This window comes from Nelumbo nucifera, chromosome 3, assembly GCF_055504915.1.
Source record: "Nelumbo nucifera cultivar China Antique chromosome 3, China Antique-T2T, whole genome shotgun sequence".
NCBI classification, from domain to species: domain Eukaryota; kingdom Viridiplantae; phylum Streptophyta; class Magnoliopsida; order Proteales; family Nelumbonaceae; genus Nelumbo; species Nelumbo nucifera.
In genome coordinates, this window is record NC_142651.1 from 102539016 (window position 1) to 102566319 (window position 27304).

Here is a 27304-nt window from a genome sequence, read left to right on the forward strand (position 1 = left end):
CATGGGACTCTTATTCTATGTTTGACACAACAGAAAACCTATATTGAAAATAGGTTTTCAGTTTCTCTCCCACTCCCTCTGTCTCTCGATTTCCTTCCCTTCTCTCTCACTCTCATGGTCATCTCTCGATCTCCCACTCTCTCTGCTTCGATATAGTTAAATCAAAACCTCTCTCTCTATTGTTTTCCCTCGATCTTTCTCATTCTTCTCCCTTACTCTCCCTCAATTTTAGTTTTTTTTTTCACATCTTATTAGTATTTTAGATAGAGAAAGAGAGATAGGGGGTTGGGAAAGAGATCTTCCAATTAGGTTGTTTAAAGTGAGATAGGTTAGGAGATGTTTTAGGAGGAAGTTTTAGGTGGGAGAGATAATTTAGGAGAACTTTTAAGAGAGGAGATGATTTAGTTGATTGGGGAATGTGTGTGTGTGTGAGAGAGAGAGATAGAGAGAGAGAGAGAGATTTTAGGAATAAGATAAGGGGATTATTGCCTATGTTGTGTCTTTGTTGGTTTAATGGGCAATTATGCAGAGTTAAAAAAAAAAAAAAACAAAAAATTAGAAAGAGGAGTTTGGATAGAATAGAATATCTAGCCACTAAATCGCATCAAAATTGGCTGTTTGGTCTTATCTAGCCTTAAAACGGTTTGGTTTGATAGAGGATTTCTTATACAGTATTTTTCTGATTTTGCATAGTTTTTAAAATATAAAAAATAAACCAAATCGTAAATAAAATTAAAATAAATAATACTATGCTCAAACATAAATATATATGATTTAACATTTTATACCAAGGTTTTCAACCCGTTGCTGACCTACTCGGTTGAACTATTTAAACCGTCACCTGATCAAAAAAGTGAGCCCGTTTCATCCTAAACCCGGTATTTGAGAGAAAACCATTGACTTTGGTAAAAAATTATTGACCCAAGCGGTTAAACCGGTAAACCGCTTAAACCATTCGCAGGTCGCGGTCCGTTCAACCCAAAATGTAATGCCTAAAACCCTGGTCTCTTTTTATTTTTCCCCTTCTTTCCCTCCCCTTCTTCTTTTCACACCAACCCGTTGCTTCTTTTACAGAAACCATCATTTTTTATCTCATTTCTATTCATAATAGTCTAATAACTACATTTGCCCACCATTGTAGATTTGTTGTCACTACCATTGCCTTAACGCTGAATATCTGATACGCATTGCCGCGGCTGATATGCAACTATCATAGATCAGTTGCCTCTGTTATACAATCGCTAGAGAGTACGAGAGGTGTTGTCGGCATGAGCTGGGCAGAAATGTCTCTGAGCATGAAGATACCCAGCTGCTACTACTTCTCTCTACTCTTACTCCCTGAAGATACGACGTGTTGTCGTGGTACTATTGTAACCATTGAAGAGCCACTATCAGCTCCTGGCTATGGCTAATGAGCCTTTCTCCTCCCTCTGTTAATCTCTTTCTCCCTTCGATCTCCCTTCTCTGCCCCTAATATTTTCTTATATATTCAGCAAACCTAGAGCCAAAGGATGATATTCAATGTTCCTAATCTAACGATTAAAACATTATTATATGTTGAACCGTTGACCTAGATGGTTGGACCGTCAACCCATGATCCGGAGGAAAAGACAGTTCCATTTCCGGGTCTGGTTTTAAAACATTTTTTTATACATTATTGTTTGCTTTAATTTTTAGGGAAACTTTCCTATTAGTACCTTGTACTTTGGGCCTAATGCCAATTTGGTCCCTAAACATTAAAACGTGACAATTCAATACTCAAACTTTCAAAATGTGTTAATCTAGTGTCTATCATTAATAGTCATTAAGTGGCATGTGAAAAGACATAAATGCCCTTCAAGTGTCATCTAATTTTCTTTATCAACCATTCAAATGCCTTTGTCAAAACTAAAACAAGATGAAACAAATGTACAAATTTTGGGTACAATTTTGCAAGGGAATGGTGATGACCCGACTCCCACAAAAGAATACCAGTCAAAAGAAAACAAAATGGCAGTAAAGTTTTACCATAACTTAGCTCAATCATTTCTTTGGGGTTGTTCACTATTGCTTTGGTTCAATCTTAATTCCTGAGGAAGAAGATGATGAATAATATTTTGAAGGTAATTTTGATATTTTCAGAAAAAATTAAATAGCACATGTCATCACGTGATACATATAAGTATATAACTGACAATTGGTTAACGATAAGTATTAAATTGGCACGTTTTGAAAGTTTAGGTATTGAATTGTCGTGCTTTAAAGTTCAAGGACCAAAGTGACACTAGGCCCAAAGTACATGGTACTAATCTGGAATTTTCCTTAATTTTTAACTTGTAATTTGATGTCTAAAGAACTGCTTATATTTGGGAAAGTGAGAATGTAATTTATATAAGGGCAAATTGTGTATTAATACCTTGTACTTTGGGCCCAGTCTCACTTTGGTACCCGAATTTCAAAATGTGTCAATCTAGTACTTGAACTTCCAAAAAGTCCCAATTTAGTCCTTATCATTAACTGTCCATCAATTATCTATATCACGTGATGACACATGCAGCCTAGAACTTTTGAAAATGTCAAAACTACCCTTCAAAATAAGACATTGTTCATCATCTTTTTCCTCAAAAATCAAGATTGAACCAAAGCAATGGTGAACAACCAAAAGACATTTGGATTTAGGCATTTGGGTGTTTGATAAAGAAAATTAGATGACACCCAAAGGTTATTTGCATCCTTTCACATGCCACTTAATTTGGTCAACAATTTTGGACTAAACTGGAATGCTTTAGAAGTTCACATACTAGATTGGCACATTTTGAAATTCAAGTACCAAAGTGAGACTAGACTCAAAGTATAGGGTAACATTTCAATTTAATATTTGAATTATATATGTTATCTAGATATGCATGTTATTTGGTTTTTCTAGATAGGTTAAACAGTTAAACCTAATAGTATTAAAATGGACTGTGATTTGATCTAATTTGCCTTGAGATCGTCTCAAAACCGAACACTCAATCAATGATGTAACTCATTGAAAGCCGCGGCCCTCTCAAACAAGCTCTATATGCGGATATTTGCCTTGGTATCACATAAAAGCTGAATTCAATCATATAAAAACTTACTCACATTATGTTTCTTCCTATCTCTATCCTCTCCCGTGCATTGAAGGTGCCAACTAGCCTGATTTCTAACTGATTGTGGCAGAAACTTGGGGGGTGGGGTGGGGGGATCAAGTCCATCAAGTCCACTCATGATGGGTGCAGGGGTTTGGGGGAGGGCTACCCCTCTTGTGTAGTCGTCTCGTGTGCATTTACATATGCCAGCATTCATGGATAAAATAGTGAACCTTTTTTGTGCTAAAAATATAAAAATGTGACTGAGACAAATTTCTAAGCTCCTTGTCTCCTTTATAAGTCCCACCGTGATATGATACCTGAAAAAATTGATAAGCAATCAACTTGCATCATAGTGGTAACCGATCAACTTTTCATCAAAATTCACAAAGGTATTTAGATTGCAACGGGATATATATATTATCCGATTGAATTGGGATCAAATTCGGATCACCCTTAATGTGATTCAAATTCGAATTTGGACAATCAGATAATGTTGGCAGACCTAAGGGGAGGGAGTTTGATGACTTGATTGGTATCACATCAGGCCAGCATCATAGCAATTGCCTAATAACAAAGATATGATTCCACCAAATTGATTAATATCATTCAATAAAGGCTAATAACATATTTAATATTGAAGATGAGAGAGAGAGAGAGAGAGAGGGGGGGAGAGATTGCAAAACAAACTGGAATAAAATTCTAAAACAAGCTAAATGCCAAATCTCGGTTATAAACCTCTAACCTATAATTTTCAGAATACATCTCATGCCGGAAACAAATAAAAAACCAGAATGGCCCCAAGCCAGCATCCAGTAGGGACTACACATCTAAACAAACACCAGGCAAATCCCCACAGTGACCAACTCGCCATCCCCCAGATTATGCCAACCCAATAGCTGCAGTGCGTTGAAATCTTGGTCCAGACCATCTTCATGTGTTTGAAGCAGGTTCTGCCTTCTCGGATAGAGCTGGAGCTTCTTCCGTCTTTTCATCTTGTTGTGAGGGCTTCACCGCTTCTTTCGTCTTTTCCTCTTCTTGTGCAGACTTTTCCGTTTCTTGATCTACATAGCAAGGGAAACAGATATCAATCATCATGGGAAGAGGATGGCATGAAACGTTGCACTTAAAGTTTTCATAGGTCAATCCTCGGCCACATACAATGTATCCATCGACTGATTTGCAGCCTAACATAATTTCCTAGGTAGGAGCCAGCTCAAACTGCTGGGCAACACTGTGCACAGTGGAGACACGTTCTCATACAAGTATCTTCTCCACCAGTGGAGGTTTATTCACTACCCGATGAAGAACAACTAAACTCCAGGAACATACCATGTTTCCTGTTCAGGCAGCAACTAAGGACAAAAATAGGTTTGGCTCGTCAGAGGCTAGGTTTCACTCTTCAGAACTGTTCATTTAGAGCATATCAAAGTGTCATGGATTCCCGGTCAGAGTAAAGACAAAGCCCAAGGAAAGAAAAAGACAAAGGAGAGCTTGGTCCACTAAAGCATTATTAGAACATTATTGAAAGAAGAACAAGCAGGATGGAAGTTTCTTGTATTGCAGTATGGTTTCAAGTACGAATGGGATAAATCATGGAAAGGCACTATTTTTTTTTATTATTGAACAATATAATAACAATAAGGGTAAAACAACATTACATAGATCAGCATGTTATATATTACTGGCATTATATCAGAGACTTCTGATACAGCAGTAATTATCCCTCAAATCCCTAAAGGACACATGGCACCATTAGAGGGCAACTTTCTAACCTCTGCGATCACCGCACTCGTAGAGCCCAGGACCTGGCTGATTCGGAATACTCCCGAAACTATCAAGATCTCTCTTGGGTAAGGGAGGCGCCTGACCAAGCCAAGGCCCCGCTACCTCAGGTTGATCAACGTATCGTAGGCCTCTGGGAGCAGATTGGCGCCATCCAGGCCGAGATTAAACAGGTCAAGGAAGTCAAAGGCAACGTCTCCACCAGCCAGCCCACCTCGGCTAACAGAATGGAAGCTTTCATTGATTCCATCACCTTGGAGATGCTTCCACAAAACTTTGAAGCACCGACTCTGGAAACATACGACGGCAGTTCAGATCCGGAGGACCATTTGGAGAGCTTTTGAGCTATCATGCTCCTCCACGGATACTTCGACGCCTTGATGTGCAGGGCATTCCAAGCCACTTTCAAGGGGGTCACCCAAAGATGGTTCTCAAGCCTCCCCCCACGGTCCATTAGTTCCTAGGACCAGTTTGCAGAACTTTTTATAGCACATTTCGCGAGCAGTCGGCGATGCCAAAAGACAGTCATTTCCTCCCTTATGTCCATAAAGCAAACAAGAGTGTCAATGGACCGGTTTTGGATTGGACCCCATCCAATCCAAAATCAATTTGGATGGATTGGACAAACCAACAAAGCATATTGGATTGGACCAATTCAGTCCAAAAAGTTTATTAGATTGGATTGGACCTGGTCCGTTTGTAATAAATTTATATTGTATTGGGTTGGATTAAGCCAATATTTGGTCCACTGATATAAGATAAGGATATATGTGTCAATGGACCGGGTTTGCGTTGAAACCAGTCTAAATCAAAACGAATTTGAACAGATTGGACGATCCAAACATTGAATTGGATCGGTCCAAAATATTCATTGGATTGGATTGGACCAGGTCCATCTATAATGGGCTGACATTGGACTAGATTGGATTGGACCAAATCCAATCCAATCGACACCCCTATCCAATCGACACCCCTATACAAGCAAAAACCCAAGGAGTCTTTCGAGCCTACATGAAACGCTTCAACCAAGAAGAGTTTGAAGCCAAAGACCTCGACCCCTTAGTATCTATGGCTGCTGCCATCAACGGCCTCCGCCTAGGTCCTCTCAGCTGGTCTATCTCTAAGACTCCACCTCACAATAAGGTCGAGTTCCTTAAGAGAATACAAAAGTACATCGACGCTAAAGAGACCAAAGCCAACAAATGTCTACACAACTTTGAGGCTGGTCCAAATAAAAAGAAAAGAAAAGACAGAGACGAGCCAGCCGACATCCCCAACAACAAGAACAATGACAAGAAGTCACCCACACTGTCATTCAAAAAGCACACTCCATTGAATGCCTCTCGGACGCACATCCCTACCAAGTTGAAGAGGAACCCCAAGAGGGATAATCCAAAAAAGTATTGCAAGTACCATCGTGGCACCGACTACAACACCGAAGACTGCTATGAGCTTAAGAATAAGATCGAGACCCTCATTCAATAGAGGGACATTTGAAAGATTTTGTCAACGGTGAAATCCCAGGGGGGTCAGCCTCAACCTTAGCTGACCCCAAAGCTGGGTCGACCCCTGGCAAGGGTAATCAACATCATTTCAAGAGGATCGACATCGGGAGGTGAAAGCACCTCTGCCTGGAAGACCTATGCTTGACAACTACAAATCAAAAACAGGTAGACAAACAAAAGCCGAAAGATGTCATCACCTTCTCGGATGACGACTTAAGGGGGGTCTCCATACCCCATGACAACGCATTGGTGGTCTCTCTGACGATCGCCAACTACGAGGTCAAAAGGATCCTCGTAGACAACGGTTCCTTAGCCGACATCCTTTTCTATGAGGCCTTTTAGAAGATACAACTAACCCCTGATCAACTTCAGCCTACATCCCTTGGTCAGTTTCTCCGGGGCAACCATAAAACTAGAGGGCAAGAACAACCTACCTCTTACGGTGGGAACAAAGCTTCGACACGTCACTTGAACGATCAAGTTCCTAGTTGTCAACATCAAGTCACCATATAACGCCATCCTTGGTCAGCTGACCCTTCAGGCCCAAAAAGCAGTGGTATCTTCGTTCCACCTTTGATGTAGGACCAGCTCAGTTCTAGTCCCTAGAGAGTGTTGAATGGTCTTATTTGTCAGTCTTATGGCTATCGATGGTTGTAATGGCTTCTTGAAGGAAGAAGAGAGAAAATAGGGAGAAAAAGAAGAGAGAAAATACCTGGAATCACTCATATGGTGCCTACAATCACTCTAGAAAATGAGAATCACTCACCATAGCTAGCATAAGCTGAAGAAAACTCAATATGATTCATTGCCTTTGTGTAAAACCATACATATTTATAGACTCTAAACTCATAATAATCCTAGGAGTCAAACCGTCATATCCTATTTCAATTCAAAGAAGACTTAATAACTCCAATCCTACTTATGCAATGACTCGGAAATTTTAAATATAAACAAACTAGCTATAATTGGATTTCACAGAAATTTGCAAAAATGACAAAAATACCTCTACAATCCAAAAAATACATAAAATTCCAATTTTGCATCTTTAGCTCCTGCATCAACCTTGTTGTGAAGTTCCCCACGGAACGAGGGGTCAAAGTGGTCTGAGGCAATCAGTAGTCTGCCAAACAATGCTTCATCGCAGCGTTAAAAGGCAAAAACAAGGAAACCCTGCTGGTAGAGGGGCTTGACCTTAGGGATGAACTCGCCAGGCAAGGTCAACCATTGGAAGACCTTATCACTATTCCTCTATACAAGGTCAAGCCCAGAAAAACTATACAAGTCGGGTCTCTCCTCCCTCAAGACAACCTTTTCGAACTGATAAGCTTCCTCAAAGCCAAATCCAATGCCAACGTCTTTGCTTGGTCTATTGCTGATATGCCAAGAATTGACCCTTCAATCATTAGTCACAAATTGAGTGTGGACCCAAGTTTTAAGCCGGTTTGGAAAAAGTAGAGGAACTTTGCATCGGAGCGTTTGAAAACGATTGGAGAGGAAGTGGATAAATTACTAAACGCCAACTTCATTAGAGAGAGACACTATCTTGAATGGCTATCTAACATGGTCATGGTTAGGAAGGCTAACAGGAAATGGCGTATACGCATTGATTTCACATATCTCAATAAAGTTTGCCCCAAAGACAGCTTTCCCTTGCCAAGAATAGATCGCCTAATCAATGTCATCTCGAGATACGAGCTCCTAAGCTTCATGAACACCTTCTCTAGGTACAACCAAATCAGGATGTACCCTAGCGATGAAGAGAAGACATCCTTCAACACCGAGTACGACACTGCTATAAGGTGATGCCATTCCGACTAAAGAATGCCAGGGCCACATACCAGAGACTGGTGAACAAGATCTTCAAGGTGCAGATCTGCCGAAATGTCGAGGCCTACATTGATGATATGGTGGTGAAGAGTCTCACGGCTAACTAGCACATCACCGACCTTGACGAGGTCTTCAATGTACTGAAGAAGCACAACATGAAGTTGAACCCCACCAAATGTGCTTACAGGATTACCTCGAGTAAACTCTTCAGCCTCGTAGTCACTCAGTGAGGCATTGAGGCAAATCCCAAAATTCAAGCCACTCAACCGATTCATGTCTCAATCAGCCAACAGGTGTATACCCTTCTTTCGGGCCATCAAGAAACTAAAAGATTTCCAATGATCGGCCAACAGGTGCATACCCTTAGTAGATTTATGTCTCGATCAGCAGCTTAGTGTCTGTTGTTGTTTTGAGGAGTTATAAAGCTAAAAGACTTCCAATTGATAGATGAGTGCCAGAAGGCTTTCAAAGAGATGAAGAGGTATTTGGCCTCCCCACCATTGTTTAGTAAGTCAAGTCCAGGAGAAGAGTTGTACCTACACTTGTTAGTCAGTGATGAAGCGGTAAGCTCCATTCTGGTCCGGGAAGATGTAGGGGGTAGAAGCTAGTGTATTATGCCAACAAGGTCTTTCATGACACCAACACAAGGTATACCTGCATGGAGGTTTGCCATTAAAGCTCAAGCACTTTTTTGTTTTTTATCAATAACAGATTCATTAGAAATATTTAAAAGATTACAAGATAGGGAGAGGTAAACTTTCTTAACTATCCACACACACACACAAAAAAAAAAAAAAACTGTTACAAATGAGCCCAAAACAGCTGGTTCCTCCCCACCCCTTATTTTTCTAAGACATCAGCAAAACCATTTGCTACCCTTTTAACCCAACTAAACTACACTTTCATAATTTGAGCCATCCACTTGAATCTCTTTTTTCATTATTGAAAATCCAAAAACCTTTATCTTCCTTTTGAAACCACTCCAATACCAGCTTTGAATCACCTTCTACAATCAGCATTCTCACATTCAGATCTTTTGCCTTTTGTAATCCTTCTGTGACAGTTGATACGAGTAATATTGGTCACACCACCAGCAGATGACACATGGTACACCCCGAAGGGCATTCTCATCATCTCGCAAGACACCTAAAGTACCATCACCTTTACCTTCGATCTAAGCCATAAAGTACCACCACCTTTCGCTTGAGGGGTGGTGCCTCAGAGAGTACAAACACCTAAATAAGTTTAGTGTAAATGGGACACCCCACAGATAGGTAATAGAAAGAACTCAAATTATAGTCCTAATGACACCGAGTACTAATTGGTTGATGATGATGTTGTAATAGTTCAAGATTTCAGGGAAGGTCGGCTTGCAACTAATGCTCATGGATACAAATCTTGCCCTCTCTAGTCGTCCATGGCCTCTCATCGACCTCAGGGACCATAGTCACAAATCGATCTAGAATGTAGTATTGTTGACGTAACTTCACATCGGCAGGCCTAAAGACACTCCAACTCGAACCTTGCATACTTTCAAATAGAAGACGTAGCTATCGCAAGAGCGACTCTCTATACCCTAACTACCTAGGCCTCTTCCTCAAAAGCCTAGCCAAAAGTCTCACCAAGTCCATCCCTCGCCTCCCTACTCACCCCTCCCCTCCTCAATTGTCAATCTAGAAGCCCCATTACACTCAACCTAGACCATCTTAAACCTACTTCTTAAGATTTCTACTTTCAGAGGCCGAGTCAATTCTCAGTATTTGAACAGGACTTATAAGAAGTGGAAAAGGGCACACTAGGGGTGGACCATTATGGGAGTTCATAAGCCTCCCAGTCTGAGTTAGAAGACATAGGGACCGTTTGGCAAGTCTTTTTGAGAAGATCTTCTGGTAGCTCTTACAGTCAAAAGACACATTGAGCTTTTGCATGAAGATTTGAGCAGCCCAAGCTAGTTTGGCTACCGCATGTCTTTCTGTGTCTTTCCGCGCGAGAATAAAGCGAGAAAGACACGAAAAGCTCCATTTGGAGCTTCCCAAAATCAACCCAAAATGGGCTTTTCGTGTCTTTTCGGTGCATCAACTTTTGGCGGCTAGATCTGTTACGAACCAAACGGAAAAAGACCGTGGTGCAATTTGCCAAGCTTATAAACAGCCGAAAGACCACGCAAAAAGATGCACCAAACAGGGCCATAATGAAGAAGACGTAGACTTGCCAAAGTTTGAAGGGGACAAGCTTTGGAGAATAGACGCTGAAAACAAGCCAAGGTGAATTGGAAGCACTCAAGTAGTGCACAATAGCAAACGGCAATACTTTCGGCCCCTCTACCTTAGTACCTCTCCTTTTATAGGAAATTCAACGACCAAATCAATTTCATCCAAAGGTCCAGATCGCGCCCTTCCACCATCTTGTGTAGAGGGGTTTCATGTGGTGCATGCTTCAAGAGCCAAAACGATGCCTCTCCATTTATCATGGTTCTTGAGCTAACGCTCCATTCCTCAGTGATCCTGAACCATTGCTTTCACCGATCCCAAACTACCACCTTCACCAATGGACAAAACACATTGAACTTCACACCAGAGCAATGGGGACCACTCAGATGAACTTCAATTACTCCCTTCGTCTGAGGTCGTTAACTTCAACCTTGGCCTTGGAAGTGTGGGGCATGTGATTCGACGACAATTACTCCTCAAATCCCTAATAGACATGTGCCACCACTAGGGTCAACCTCATCCTTTCACAAGCCTCAAAGGGCATCCTCGGTATTTCACAAATCACAACTAGCCTTAATGGTGGGTTACTCTTGGGGCGTTACGACCTCAGCCGCAATCCCTCTTTGGGTCATCAATGCTGGAGTAAGCTCAGCCATGTGGTCAGCACTTTAATGGCCCTAGCCTTCATTGTACCCTGACGTGCAAAACTGTTATAAATGACATAATGCAGCCAGTAATGAGACCTCACTTATAAATAGGGGCTAGGAACCACACCCTTGACCTAATCACTTCAAAAGTTCCCAAGTCACCCCTGCTACAATCTTTGGTAGTATCAACTTCCTATTGATGGCATGTCTAAAAACAAACCAGATCAAACAAAGTGGTTTAAATAAAAACTAGTTCTACCATGTCCATGAGGATAATGAAATGGAGTAGACTGAGAGCAAGAAAAAACCAAACAAACCATCAATCCAGATAGTCCATCCATAAAAACCAAACAAACCATCATGTTTGGTTAAGTTTCATCTAAAAATAATTTTTATTCTTCATTTATGCCTAATTTTTGGAGTTGTATCATCAGTTCTAAATGGTTGTTAGAAGATTGATCAGATCAAAAAAGGTTTACCAACTAAACCATAATCATATTGCAGTTCAGAAGTCTGTTTCCCCATTATTTTTTGGTCAGAAATGAGATGGAAGCCCAAAATGGGTAGACATGCTCAGCATATCTCTCCACTATTTATTCAAAAGGGATGACTGCTTCAATACATACAAGGGTATGGGGCTGAGACATTGGAGATCCATAGAATTCACCATTTGTCATTAAGAGTTAGCTTCAAGGCCAGCAACAACATTTATACATGCCTCTCACCCAAGGTTCTAAATATCAAAATGTATCGAGGCGTATTGGTGACACCCCAATACATCCCTACAGGGGGTGTATTGGCTTGTATCAATATTTAGAACCTTGTTTTCACCTTTATTCAGAAGGCATTCAGACAAGACCCTCTAATCGTAATAATGCATATCCTTTAAGATACATGGAATTATGCCTACCTTCACCATCACTGTCTTCAAAATCATCACCCATTCCCTCCATACCGCCAAATTTCTATACATGACAGAAATAAGCATGACAATTAGCACAAATTCCAATAAAAAACCTCAGAAATAAAACCAATCTGATAAAGTTATCCATACCGAGAAGTCCATCCCTCCCAAATCCAGGTCAGCTGGGCCAAATCAAAAAGTAAAACTTAGTAACTTCCTACAATAAACACATATGCATACACAAACATACATGATCAATATGAGAAAACAAAAATACAGCTAACAAAATCCCCACCATTGTCATCATCTTCATCTACCCATTTGTCCCAATCAACTTTCACGTAGTGTGGGGTCTTTTCATCTGCCTGCAATAGCTTCTTCCACCAACCCTTCTCAGCTTTCTCAATGACACAGAATATATTCCGAACACCTATATTAATTTTACTTTCCTGGTAGCAAAACAGAGAAGTCTAATTAGTAAAAAAACCGTTACTGCAGTGTGAGGTCATAGATCTAACTAGCAGCATATACATTTCACAACTACCACATATGCCCAGTTCGGAGAACCCTGGAACCAAAAAATCAATAAATCCAATGACCTCTGGTTCATCTCTGAGGGTTTTTTCTGATACCTTGTTCTTCTTCTAACCAATAACAAAGTTTATTTTTCTTCTGGACCATTTCGTGTGCCTTCCAAGATTATTGAAAAGAAAATAGTAGATCCACTGGTTAGGATCATCAAGTCAGAATTACATTTGGGAAAGAAATTCTTTGGGTGAGACCAATAAGAAGTTTGCACCAAACTCTCAGCTTAGGATCCATTGATTAGCATTAATGAACTTCTAACATCAGCCAATTTTACCAGTCAATTGAAAGAGGTAAGATAAAAGAAAGAAGGGGGGATTCTCCATACTCTTACCTCTACATTCACCTTATCATGAAGATTTATCTTGAGTTCATAGAGAAGGTTTTCTGGTCCAGTAGTAGCAGAGAATGTAAACACTCCATCTGGTTCAAGATTCACCTTTGAATTCTTTGCATCTGGCAACAATACAGTGAGATATACCTTATCCACCCTCTCAGCCCACTTCACCTCAGGATGGCGACTGCAGAATCCAAATTATCTATTAGAAGTCATGTATAAAAAAAAGGAAAATTGCTTAAACCTTCCCCAGGTTATCTGACAATCACTTAAACCTCCCATGGGTTTTGATCCTAGCAAAAACCTCCCTTCACTTTTCAAAGAAATATGCAAAGACCTCACTTCTGTTGGAAAACAATGACATAATGCTTAAAAATAGGATTCAATAAAGTATTACGTCTGTCAGGAAAATGAATGGAAGTGAGATCTTTGCATATTTCTTTGACAAATGAACGGAGATTTTTGCTAGGGTCAACCCATGGGAAGGGGAGCTTTAAAAACAGGATGGGGAGAAAACATTATAACAAGCACATGGCCTCTGCCAAACACCACTGGATGACAATCCAGAGGGAGATGGTGACCAACCTAGAGGTATCCATAGTCTAAGAAATTGATTCTTTCAAAGATTTTCAATAAGCAAAGGAAAGTGACAAGTATGAAATGAAACAAAGGCAATCCAATTTCAGTCAATATAGAGGACTAATGTATTGCTAGACTATAGCAGATCCCATCCTCATTAATGCAAAGATGGCCATGTATCTATTCTCATAAAATCCTATGTTTTAGGCATTAGAGTTTAGAATTGATAGTTTCACTAGATTTCTAACACAGTTGTCAAGGCAATGTCTAGTCACTTTATGCCTCACCTTGGTCACTTTCATTTTAGGTGTAGTGCAGTGGTGTATAGATAAAAAAAAAAGGTGTAAAAAGACACCATAACAAATCTATTTTCAATTTAGAGATCCACAAAATGGGTACATAATATATTAATTTTCATTTCTAGTTTCCATGAGTTTGTTTTTTTTATCAGTGTTTCCATGAGTTTGTTTCCTCCCCCTAGAAGAAGACTGATTCTTGAAGGTTTACATTCAATTTTTTTTATGAATCTTACATCGGGGTGTTATTCCTGAAGAAATCAATAATAAGTTGGAAAATCCTTTCACAGAAACAGAGATTTGGAAGGTAATTATGGGCATGAGCAAAGACAAAGCCCCAAGACCTAGTGGCCTTTATTTAAGAATGTTGGGGTGCAATTAAAGGAGACTTATTGAGAGTGCTTAATAAATTCTGCCAAAAAGAAAAATTTTGATAAGAGAATGAATGCAACTTTTATACAGTATGGAAGACTCCTTTTCTAGAGATGGAGCTTCTTGGCAAAATTCTCATTGGGATGAGCCTGGTCCAAGGAGATATTTGTAAATAAATCAATGTAAAAGGGGAGACAGTATGGTCAGCTTGTCCAGCTTCAAAATTTATTGTACAGTTTGGGGCTTGCCCTTTTTTTAATAAAATTAGGTCACTGTAAATTACCAAATACAAGGCTTGCAGCAAACCACAAAAAGGAAATGGAAAGCAGTGTACTTGTTGTTGTAAGGCTTTAACCAGCAGTTTCATCATGGCATTCATAACAACAAACTTTTTCTTCTACTTCCCTCTCTTTTTTTTTTGATCAGTAACAAAAAACTTTATTAATGATGTGAATATTTATGAAGCTTTAGATACACAATAGGGGAGGTAAAAAGTGTTAACTCCCCATCAACAGAATACAATGACAGAAAGTTAAAAATTGGCCCAAAAGATAGCCTCCCTATTCACCCCCTGCTTGGCCAGCCCATCTGCAAATGAGTTAGCAGTCCTCTTCCCTCAATTTTTACTAGCAAAAAAGAGCATCATCTCTCTATGGCAAATCAGGTCAAGGACTCTTTTCCTTTTTTTCCCCTTTCTATAATAGCCACTCCCCTTTGTCTTTCCAACCGGGACAACCCCCTTCACTGTTTTTTTCTCGGTAAATAATAATTTGAATACATTACTCTTTTGAGTATGTTTGCTGAATTCAACATGATGCGGGTTTATCCCTTTCTTTCTTTCAATTCTTACACACACTCAAAGGCATAGATACACTATTTATATCTCCCTGACTAACGGAATAAGGCTTCCATCCTCTAGGTTTTACTCTTCAAAAATTTATATCACACATTTTTTGTCCATTGTAGATCACTTTTAATGTTTTCTACTTGCTACTTCGACTAGGGAAACAAACTACTTGTAAAAAATGCTAGAGGTTTTTGGAGTTCAGTTGTGCCTCCCAAGGAATGTATTGGATCTGTTACAGGACTGGGGTCTGAGGGGTCTGTCAAGGAGAGGTAATATTGTTTGGAAGGTGTTGCCAGCGGTTGCGGTGTGGTCAATCTGGTCAGAAAGAAATGTGAGACTCTTTGAAAATCAGGTGAGGTCAGAGGAGGAAGTCTTAAAGAGCATTTGGGGAAGGTTATACTCCTGGGTGGCGACTCATAAACTGTTCAAAAATTGTCCTTACAGTTCTTTTTTGGAGCATAGTAATCTTTTTGTATGATGTTCATATAATGGTTTTGTGAGATGTACAAAGTGTTATTGTCTTGCTCAGTGCCTCAGTGGGCAAGGCTGTATCACTTCAGTTTGTTTTTAATGAAATACTTTACCTTTTCTCTCAAAAAAAATATGCTACAAAAACAAGTTGCAGTAACTAGGTTTTCATATAAAAAAGCATAATCCAAGCATCACCTACTGACAAGGTGCCTCTTACCTAGCATGGAATTAATGCTTTTACAACTATGATTTCTACCAGAAATATACCATGATTCAAATGGTGAGGTATTGAATAGAATTTCAATGAACCACTTGACCGACATAAATAGATGCGAGAGTTGGGGATTGGGGTCCTACAGATATACTTGAAGTGCATTTCTACCAACCAGAACCAGTATCCAACACAAAGGTGATTGAAATCTCCATGACTTGGCTGATGATAAAAATTTCCTCACATGGTTGCCTCAACTTAGTAAAGCAAATGGATATTTAATATCAAAGAAGTTCAAACATGTTAATGCTGTCCTAGTTAGTAGTTAATTTGTTTAAATCGCTTCAACCGACTCGAAGTGCGAGTTTTAGTCTGCTTCAGCCTACAAGACAAATGAGGAGGCATATACACTTTTACAGTTAATCTCATTAATCTGTTGAGAGTGGCTTCACTTCAAAACATTCATCAAACAGAAATAAATGAAAAAAAAAAGAATTATACAATTCCACAAAGACGAATGCGTTCCCTTTTACAAGCTTATACTATCTAAAATGTACAAAGAACACCACGAAAACACATCACTGGATAACTATTTGCCAGAAACTGAAGCATATAAAGCCCGACTGATACATTTGACAGCAACAGGCCATTAAAGACAGAAGGGGGAAAATATTGCCAATTTGGAGTCCAACACACGAGTAAACAAAAACCGAAAAATCAAAATCTCGTTGGCAAGAAAACGAGTGTCCAATTCAACCGGAAACAATTATAGAAACGGAATAAATAATAATGAAAGATCGAAATCGAAGAGTCTCACCTCATCGCGTCACGATACAGAAAACCCTAGAAAAGGAATAAAAAGGTAAATGAAGGTAGTTCGAGCTGGCCAGAGTAATACGTGGAGTGTATATATATGAGCCTGTGAAGTAGAAAAAAGAATACCAGTCGCTCGGCTTCACAGCAATACCACAATGCTTATTTCAGCCAGGTGGAGAAATGATGTTGGCAATTTATATACGCTACTAGTCGGGACCCGTGCCATGCACGGGCCTTTTTAAGCCAAATTATTACAAATGAAACCTATGGCATTTTCAAGTTTCAACTAAGCCAAGCAAATCCAAGTCCGACTTTCACAATTCAAGGTGCACCCTTATGTTATGTTTGGTTTAAAGGAAAAAGTAGGGAAAGGAAAAGAGAGTTAGGGAAACCTTTACAAACTTTGTATAGGTTTTTCTAATTTTTCTTTCTTTTCTCTACCTTTTTCTTCAAACCAAACATAGCCTTAATGATAGTGGTCAAATTTATTATTATTTTATTATTATTACTAACCCAAGTTGTTACTAATTTTTATTATTTTTAATTTGATGTTAAAGTAATTATTCTTTATGATTACTTTTAAGTGAAATTTGAATATTTGAATGGATTTTAATCCATGTTTTGAATCTGCCACTATTGAATGTTCGAATTGTTCAAACCATCACCCAATCATGACTTTAGGATTCAGTTTTCCTAAAATCTAGTTTTTGGTAAAAATTTGTTCGGCCTAAGCAATTAAGCCATTGACCCATTCAACATAGTAATCAGGTTGTATACTAAATGTATTTGCAAACTTATTGGGTGATCTTTATATCGATTTGGGTAATCTTTCAAGATCCATGCATCCCAAGGGCTGAAGGTGCCTTGCCCTCTTTTGGCATCAAATCCCAATTTTTTACGTCTTTGCAAAGAAAAATTAAAATTCATACATACATACATACATACATTTTTTTTAGTATTTAACACGGCACACTTACAACTTTTCAAGGTAACTGACAATAGGGAGACTCAAATCCGTGTTTCTCCTGGGACTACCCAACTAACGTACCAATCAAGCCACCACTTAATTGGCTACATACATACATACAAGCTAAGGTGTTATGGTCTGACCCGTTTGACCCAAAGGGTTGAACCAGTGACCCAATACCAGAAGGCAAAAACATTATTTTAAATCAATGAAAATTAAATTTTATTTATTATTTTTAATTTTTAAATATAGTATAAAATATAGTATTTATTAGTAATAATAATTAATTAATTATAGGATTATTAATTATTTGTAAATGCTAAATTACTTTTACAAAGTTAATAAATCAATCATGGTTGTCACACCTTTTTAATCATGGCCCTTAGTCCATCACCAACCTTTTCAGTTGTCTTTGCCCAGTGATAAATAGGTTCAAGGGTTATATCTTTTTGTGGATAGGTTAGGTATTTTAAGGGACAAGTGTAATAAAAATTACTTCACCCTACTTGATTCGGGCTGGACAGGGTTGGGGTTTGCTAAGAGCCTAAGAGTGCAAATGTAATTATGTTTATGTTGTGGTTAGGTAGATTTAGATTATAGGTCGATGGAAAAGTATGCATATGTAATAGGTAATAATTAAGCATGGGAAGGAGAAACTTCATAATTGTTAAGTACCCTTTGTAATAGAGGTATGGGTGTTACTTGGAATTACCTAGAATTAAAAAAATAAAAAAAAAATGAGAAAAAAGATAGTTGTCACATCGGATCATTCCGTTTTATTATATATAGTAGCGGAGGGGGCTGTGTTAAGTATGGGCGAGAAGACTATCAATTGTTAAATTATTTGTTGTTAAGGTTACAAGAGCTTGACCAAGTTTTTTGATGACTCAAAAATAAAAAATAAAAATACTATATTATATTTGCAATTTTGATCAATAAATTATATCTACAGTCCTCAATATGTCCCTTAAACAAACCGAAAGACATAAGGAAAAAATTATTCGTAGTCCGATAATAAGTGTATGCTATAAATAATTAAATCTCAAAAGGCAACAAAAATAACAAAATATCCCAAAACAAAGAAACAAAGTACATGAAAAATATTAACAAATGATGAACAAGAAATTAGCAAATGGTTGAAAAAACTAAAAAATTACCTAAAAAAGAACATCAATTGTTTATGACATATTTGTAGTATAGACTAAAAAATTAATTACATATTTTAGGAGGTCTCTCAGAATTCTGAATGGTTAGAAAAATTAAGAAATTGCTAGAAAAAAAAAAGAATATCATTGATCGTATGCATTTGATGACATGATCAATTCATCCCATCCACCTTACAGCAGTCCTCTATATTCCAACTTAGTATATACACCTATTATGAGATAGAGACCACAGTTTGAAAAACCATGCACAATTCCCGTACATCTCAAATACCTTTCCCACTTGCCCACCGTGTCTCATCGTGCTTACTATGCTCCCGCTGCAACGCCAATCAAGACAACCAATGAACAATGAGAAGGAGATCCCACAAAAGCAGAACCAACAATAGTAATGTCTCTTAACAAAGTGTTTATCCATTTAACCAATGCTTTAGATTTTTTTTTTTTAACATCAAAATGGAAGAAATAATTCTCAAATTTGATTCCAGCTTTATTCAGGTTTATAGTGTTCCTCTACTGATTCTAGCTTCTAATACTAAAAAATCAACCGCGCTAAGTAAGGGTGTCAATAGACCGGTTTTGGATTGGACCCCATCCAGTCTAAAATCAATTTGGATGGATTGGACAGACCAACAAGACAGTGGATTGGACCAATCCGGTCGAAAATATTTTTTAGATTGGATTGGACCTGGTTCATCCATAACAAATTTATATTGTATTGGGTTGGATTAAGCCAATATCTGGTCCATTGATATAAGATAAGAATATATGTGTCAATGAACCGGGTTTGGGTTAAAACCAATCTAAATCAAAATGAATTTGAACAGATTGGATGGTCCAGACATTAAATTGGACCAGTCCAAATTGGTCCAAAACATTCATTGGATTGGATTGGACCTAGTCCATTTATAATGAACTCACATTGGACTGAATCAGATTGGACCTGGTCCATTTATAATGGACTCACACTATATCATATTTGCAATTTTGATCAATAAATTATATCTACAATCCTCAATATGCCCCCTAAACAAACCAGAAGACATAAGGGAAAAACTATTATTAGGTAGTGTTTGAGAACAAAGAAGTACTTATTTAAACAAATACTTCTTTTAAGACATGGGACCACACATTAAGTGGTTTTTAAGTACTTATAGGTGTTTAGTAAAAAAGAGGGTAAGAAGTACTTATTATTAAAAAAGTACTTCTTAAAAAAGTGACATAGATGTGGCTTTTTTTTCAACACTTTTTGAAGAAGTGCTTCTTCATTCGAATGGGACAAACCTGTTCCTGTTTTTTTTAATGACAAAACTACCCCACTTAAGTTTATCATCTTCTTCTTCCATTCAAAACCCTATAACAACAGGTAGCAACGGCATTTGGTTGCAGGTCCACTGACGAATTTGGGTGTTAAAAATCGGGTTGGTATAAACTAGCTTGAGCTTGCAAATTTTGGGAGAGAATCGAGCCAGCACGACTAGCCAAGAAGGTTGAGCCTGCTTGATCTCATCAATGGTCGACCAATCCAAATTGAAAAAGGCACGGCAACCATGAACAAATCCTCTCTGCTTACCTTACTATGATTTGCAGGTTTCTTACACCCGCTTTCAGATTAAAACCAAATCTGAATGCTAACAATCTTAGCCTTTCAACATCTTCATTTGTTCTAGCAGATGATTTGAAACCTCATTGTCTTCACTAATCCCAATGCAGAAGTTGATTGATTGGTACAAAAAGTCTTGATTATGCTTTCGAATTCCGACCTCTTAACCAACTCCAAGTGAAGAACCGTTTTGTGATTTGTTTTCGTATTCTAAAAAATACGAGTGCCTAGTTCGTTAGTGTGAAGGTTCTTCTAATCCTGAAGATGCTGAACGACTCCATTCTCAAATTATCAAGAATGGGTTTGTCGGTAATTTATTCCTATATAATACACTCATTAATCTATATGTTCGAACGAGTAATGTGACATCGGCCCACCGGTTGTTTGGGGAAATGTCGGGGAAAAATGCAGTTATGTGGACTTGCTTGATATTTGGCTATACCCATTAGCACATGCCTAATGAAGCATGTGCTCTTTTGTGCTCGATGAGGCAGAAATGGAAATTCGAGAATTTTGTGAAGGTTGTTAATCGGAGGAGTCTTTTTGTTGTCCAATCTATAGTTCCGGCGGTTTCGACAATTCTGGTGAAAAAAATGAGGGGGAGAGGGAGAGATCTGAGTAATCTACAGTGGAGGGTAAAATTGTTATCTGTGTCAATATAAGCACTTATGGGGAAAGTAGCTTACCAAACATCCCCACCCCAATAAGTGCTTAAAAACATAATAAGTGATTTGAAAAATGGGTTACCAAACAGCCTTAAATGGTTGTTAAAATAAGTACTTTTGTAACAAGTACTTCTTTTAACAAGTACTTAATCATCAAACAGGGCCTTAATCCGATAATAAGTGCATGCTAAAAATAATTAAATCTCAAGAGGCAACAAAAATAACAAAATATCTCAAAACAAAGAAACAAAGTACATGAAAATATTAACAAACGATGAAGAAGAAATTAGCAAATGGTTAGGAAAACTAAGAAATTGCCTAAAAAAAAGAACACCAATTGTTTATGACATATTTGTAGTGTACACTAAAAAATTAATTACATATGTTAGGAGGTCTCTCAGAATTCTGAATGGTTGGGAAAACTAAGAAATTGCCTTAAAAAAAAGGAACATCATCCATCATGTGCATTTGATGACATGATCAATTCATGCCATCCACCATACAGCAGTCCTCTATACTTCAACTTAATATATACACCTAGACTACAGTTTGAAAAACCCTGCACAATAGCAATGCCTGTTAACAAAAAGTTGATCCATTAATCAAATTGTGGCATATTCTATGAAAAAAAGTATGAAATTATAAATATAATTTTCAAAGATAAAAAATTTGTATAGATGGTCAAAAGTTTGCATACATGGTCAATGTCTTGACTCTTGATAAGAACAAAGCAACATCTTAAGTAATACATGCTAGTGCAGCAAGCTTCATATTTGCAACAATGTATTCTCACCTGAAGAAATAAAAATCAAGAGTAAATTAGGAACACCAAATATAAAAATCAAGAGTTAAATGCCAAACACATCTATCAAAATTTTGTTTTCTTATCTTTGGTTTTCAAAACCAAGAGTGAAAGTGAGAAAATGATGTTGAAAAAAGGTTTCTTAATTGGTGAAGTAGGGAGCTACCCTATGATTCTATGACATGGAGGGGATGTTGATCAAGATCATCCACCAGATAAAGAGAATTTAAAAGGATGAGAAAGAGAATATAACAATAATTTTATTTTGTCTTTAAAGGGATGGAATGAACAAAATCTCATAAACCATCATCTTTTCCGCAATTCTTTTTTTTTTTGATAATTCCCTTCCGAGAAATTTGTAATATTACAAAATGTGGACAATCACTGCTGATGTGACCATTTCCGGTCACGTATCATTTTTTCATGATGTGTCAATTTTTTGGCTAAGTACCTCGTTATCTCGTCTGCTCCCGTGTGGTCGGTGACTCAAAGGCTGAAGTGGAGCTACCTTGATGAGCTGCTGGGTGGTGAGCTGCCTTGATGAGCTGCTGGGTGGTGAGCTACCTTGATGAGCTACTTGGGGCGCTGCCTTGGTGGCGAGCTCCCTAGTGTAGTGCAACCCAACTGCTCCCTGCATGAGATGATCTGCTCCTCTTTGTAGATGGCAACAATTGACGTAACCTGCAAGAACTGAATCAGAGAACCCAGGGGTGTTTATCCGACGAGGTCACTACGATGGCTAAGTTAGTATTCTCATAGTAGAGAGCTTGAAGATGATATTATAGAATGAGAGAGCTAGAGAGCAGGAGTTACCATCCTCTTTTTTCTCTTTCTCTCCCCTCTAGGGGGTGAGGTCTTTATATACTGGAGTTCTCGTGGGTTAGTGTAACGGTCACTGGATCCCTGCTGTGATGGGACCTGTTGCGTGTTAGGTGGGTGAAAAGCCTTAAAACGGTAAGACTCGTCACATCCCGTCAGAACCGGGGTACGGTGGTGAGCTCCTCGGGGTTGTCAGGCTGGCGCCTGTGTCAGGCGGCCAGGTTGGCGCCTGGGCCAGGTTGTCAGGTCGCCAGGTCGGTACTTGGGCCGGGTTGTTAGGTCGGCGCCTGTGTCAGACGGCGGGTCGGTGTCTGGGCTAGGTTGTCAGGTTGGCGCTTGTCAGACCACCAGGTCGGTGCCTGGGCCAAGCTGCCAGCTCGTGCCAGGGCCAACTCACGCCAGGGCCAAGCTGCCAACTCGTGCTAGGGTCCGCTCGCGCCTGTGCTAGGCTAAGGGTGAGCTGCCTGTGGCGAGTTGCCTATGGCGAGCTACCTATGGCGAGTTGCCTATGGCTAGCTTGAGCTGTCTAGTTGTCAAGAGGCTGCACAGTTGGCATGAGGTGCCAGGTGTCACAATTGCACTTGAGGGCCAAATCTGCCCTCATCATTTGCCCTCCACTCCCGAGCTGAGAGTAACTCAACGAAGGGAGTAGATTTCTCCTTTTGGTCTGTAAGTCGACGAGCTAGTAAGCGCTGATCCAATTCTTAGGCTCTAGGAGCTGCCTGCAAATGGTGAGCTACCTGCAAGTGGCGAGCTACCTGTAAGTGGCAAGCTACCTGCAAGTGGCGAGCTGCCTGCAAGCGGCGAGCTGCCTGTAAGTAGCGAGCTGCCTGCAAGTGGCGAGCTGCTTGTAAGTGGCGAGCTGCCTGAAAGTGGCGAGTTGCTTGCAAATGGCGAGCTGCCTGTAAGGTGAGGAGGTCCCTACCAGTTTAGTACTGTAGCCCTTAGGCTCTAGGGGCAGCTTATAGTCCACTTTTGTTGATTTTGCCCATGCTGATGAGGCGGTTGGGGTCTTGAGCAGTAGTATGGCCCGTAGACTTTTAGGAGCAACTCGTTGTCCACTCTTCTTGACTTTTCCCATGCCGAAGAGGTGACTAGGTCTTTCAGCAGTAATGTTGCCCATGCCGTAGAGGCGACTGGGTCTCTCAGCAGTAGTATTGCCCATGCCGTAGAGGTGACTGGGTCTTTCAGCAGTAGTAGTGCCCATGCCGTAGAGGCGACTGGGTCTTTCAGCAGTAATAGTGCCCATGTCGTAGAGGCGACTGGGTCTTTCAGCAGTAATAGTGCCCATACTGTAGAGGCGATTAGGTCTTTCAGCAGTAATAGTGCCCATGTTGTAGAGGCGACTGGGCCTTTCAGTAGTAGTAGTGCCCATGCCGTAGAGGCGGATGGGTCTTTCGGCAGTAATGTTGTGGCCCGTAGGCTTTGGGAGGGACCCATAGTCCGCTCCGGAACTTCGTTGCTCCTTGGTGTTCTACAAGGAACTAAATGTTAGAGGACTCGGGGTGGCTAACCCGGCGAGGTTGCTCCGATGGCTAAGTCAGTACTCTCATAGTAGACTGCGAGCTAGAAATCATAGTCTGAGAGCTAGAATTTGCTTACTTGTTCCTGAGGCTGGTGCCTTTTCAGTTCGTCAGTTCGCGCCTGGGCCAGGCCGCCAGGTCAGCGCCCGTGCCAGGCCGTGTTAGGGCCAGGCTGCCAGGCCACGCACAGGCTGCGACAGGCCGCGCGTAGGCCACACCAGGCCGCCAGGTCGCGCCCAGGCCACCAGGGGGGCGTCTTGGAGCTACTTAGTCTGTTAGCTCCCTGCACAGTCTTTGAGTTCATAAAAAATGGAAACTATAAAGTGAGAGCTTCAGTTTCTAAAAAGGTGAGGACTTGGCCTTCTAGGAGAAGAGGACTTAGCTTTTTGTATGATAAGAACTTAGCTTTTTGTAGGATGAGAACTTAGCTTTTTGTAGGATGAGAACTTAGCTTTTTGTAGCATGTTTCCATAGACGACGCCAATTGATGTGACCATTTCCGGTCACGTATCATTTTTTCGTGATGCGTCAATTTTTTGGCTAAGTACCTCGTCATCTCGTCTGCTCCCATGTGGTCGATGACTCAGAGGCTGAAGTGGAGCTCCCTGATGGCGAACTGCCTGGTGGTGAGCTACTTGGTGGCGAACTGTCTGGTGGTGAGCTACCTTGATGATCTGCTGGGTGGTGAGCTGCCTTGATGAGCTGTTTGGTGCGTTGCCTTGGTGGCGAGCTCCCTAGTGTAGTGCAACCCGACTGCTCCCTGCATGAGATGATCTGCTCCTCTTTGTAGATGGCAACAATTGACGTAACCTGCGAGAACTAAATTAGAAAACCCGGGGGTGTTTACCCGGCGAGGTCACTCCGATGGCTAAGTTAGTATTCTCATAGTAGAGAGCTTGAAGATGATATTAGAGAATGAGAGAGCTAGAGAGCAGGAGTTACCATCCTGGACGGGGTCCAATCCAAAACCGGTCCATTGACACCCTTAGATGCAAAGCATGTCCAATATTTTGCTTTCTTATTTGAATTACCTGATAATTAGAAATGAGTTCAGCAACAGATTAGGTCAAGGAAATTCCATTTGCAACCTAAGGAAACGAAAAGTAAAATTTTGGTCCAACACCATCCCTTCAAACATTTTGTTAGGACATATGGCACATTATTTGTCTATAGGTTATGAACAAAAAACGGGGAAATTTATATATGAGAGAAGTGTTTCTAAAACCTTTAAAATGGAAAAAATAAAGATAATTTTATTCATTCAAATGTGGAAATAAAACAAATCTACTTTGAAATTTGAATAAGCTAATGTATGGGAATATTTATTATACAAGTTTGAGTACCTATTTTTGATGTTGTCTGATTCGAGGTATTCTGAATCAAGATCGCAGTCAAATAGTCCTGCCAAGTAGTGAAGCCAAGGTGGAAGGACGAAGCTACGCATCAAGATCATGATCTGGAATCAAGAAAGAAGATCAAAGGCTCGAGGGGTTGTTCCCCAGGTAGGCACTTTAACGCTCAAGTCAGTAATGGAAGAGATGGGTGGTTGGGCTGAGCAGTTGAGATTAATGTCGGTCTGAGCAGAAGCAAAGCAATAGTATGGAGTTTGAAGAGTCAAAAGTCCCTTACCTTGAGCAGAGGATACCTATTTATAGCCAAAGATTCGTGTCCGATTCGGATGAGGCTTTCGGGGTTGTTAGGATGAGGATATCCGCCGAAGTCTTCGCGATAAGTCCTAATCCCCGACGGAGTTGTCCTCCTTATCCATACGGGGCTCCTCTTCTTGGTCGCGCTTATCCATCTTACGTGGTGTCGATGTGGCTGAGGAGGTAAGACGGCCATGAAGGCCGCCATGTAGCATGTGAGCCAGCTCAACCATAACCCTACCCCAATTCCAAAGTCAAGGAGTGTAGTGTTCGACCGCGGTGTGGCATGGATTCGTGGAAGAACTCTTCAGTTCTTGACTAAGGAACTTGAACTTTGGTTGAGCGCGCTCTTTGTGTTGAGTGGCTCGAGGTGAAGCCAGTTTGTTGGGTGAACCAGCCAGTTCGATGCCCGTACCACTTCCGAGACAGGTCAACATGGCCGTCATTTCGTTTCCCCGAGGCCACGCGTGTGCAGAGGGCGTATGCATCGTTTCGTATTCCCGATCTATCAGAGGATGGTGTTGAATTGACGTTGTTGATTTGCCTTGATCTGGACCACTAGGGGTCCTATAAAAGGGGAGTGAAGAGCATTTTCACTTTGTCATTTGCGAAGAGTATTTTCTGGAGTTCGGTAAGAAGTAGTCCTTGGCTGGTGCTTTGGTACTCCGCGGTCTTAGTCTTCACTTCGGTAAGATGTCTTCTTCCTCACCCTTTGACTCTTCCTACTCATCCTCTTCTTTAAGTTCCAGTAGAAATTTCGAGTCGGGGTCTCTTATTGAGGCCAATGCGCTCATAGTTCATGAGACCGATGGCTAGGGGGCCGAGGTCGATGAACTTGGGGTTGAGGTTGGAGAGTTGGAGGAGGCCGAGGTCTGGGAGACCGAGGCCGACAAAGCCGAGGTCAAGGTAGTGTCTGAGGAGGGACCCAACCTCCCTCCGCGGTTTGGAAGCCAGTTTGGGTCTACTCTGTGCCGCCTAAATCCTGGGGATTTGGCCCGAATCGAGGCTTTGTACTATTTCCCTGAGGAATATGAGATGAGATGCCCGGGTGCTAGTGAACGAGCCACCTCTGGTCGACCAGGTGAGCTCTGTGTCTATGAGAACAGCCTAAAGGCCAGGTTGAGGTTTCCTTTGAGTGAGGGTATCGCCGCGGTGTTATGATGGTTTTGTGTCCAACCTATCTAGTTAATGCCAAACTCCTTTAGATACTTGGTAAGCCTTTTGTGTTACTGCTCGGTCCACGGTCTAGAGGTCACCCTGCCGATGTTCATTTATTTTTTGCACCTGAAAAAGCACCAGTAGGGCTACTACTATTTCTTGACTTGGAAGAATAACAAGGTGCTAGTCGGGGTTTCGTCTTCAGTGAAGCGCTAGAAGGAAAGGTTCTTCTTCGTACACTTTCCTGGAGGCTGGTCGTTTCCTGCCGAGCTACTTAAGCTGAGGACCAAGTTGAAGGCGCCAGCCGAGGCTGAGCTTACTAAGAAGGAGTTAGCATCTATTAGGAAAATAGAGAGGATAGACGTGATGGAGTACACGTCGTTCTCGATGTCAATCCATGCCGGGCTGATGAGTGAGATAGTTGGTTGTTTTCCACCTTTCCCTTCTTCTTCTTCTTCTTCTTCTTCTTCTTTT

At 40.4% G+C, this 27304-nt stretch overlaps 1 protein-coding gene across 2 annotated transcripts; it reads right to left on the reverse strand.

Annotated features, from left to right (window-relative positions):
• Positions 1-3655: 3655 nt before the first annotated feature.
• On the reverse strand, positions 3656-16646 carry LOC104598967 (uncharacterized protein OsI_027940-like). 2 transcript variants are annotated; one of them, XR_002022755.2, is made up of 7 exons: positions 16486-16646; positions 12890-13076; positions 12266-12419; positions 12121-12152; positions 11977-12031; positions 3883-4156; positions 3656-3830 (listed from the first exon to the last, which is right to left on the reverse strand). XR_002022755.2 is itself a non-coding variant. In XM_010261294.3 (6 exons), exons 1-6 carry the CDS (start codon positions 16488-16490, stop codon positions 4026-4028), a joined length of 564 nt encoding a protein of 187 aa, XP_010259596.1. In that variant the 5' UTR covers positions 16491-16646; the 3' UTR covers positions 3656-4025. The 2 variants fall into 2 exon arrangements, 1 of the variants encoding a protein (XP_010259596.1); XM_010261294.3 differs by having other exon boundaries at positions 3656-4156.
• Positions 16647-27304: the final 10658 nt, after the last annotated feature.

Bases quoted from the DNA above. Each gene is read 5' to 3' on its own strand.
- LOC104598967 (XM_010261294.3), bottom strand. The intron at 12,153-12,265 runs GTGGGGATTTTG...GATTTGGCCCAG, and splicing joins AGATGAAGATGATGACAATG to CTGACCTGGATTTGGGAGGG. The intron at 12,032-12,120 runs GTATGGATAACT...TGTCATGTATAG, and splicing joins TGGGAGGGATGGACTTCTCG to AAATTTGGCGGTATGGAGGG.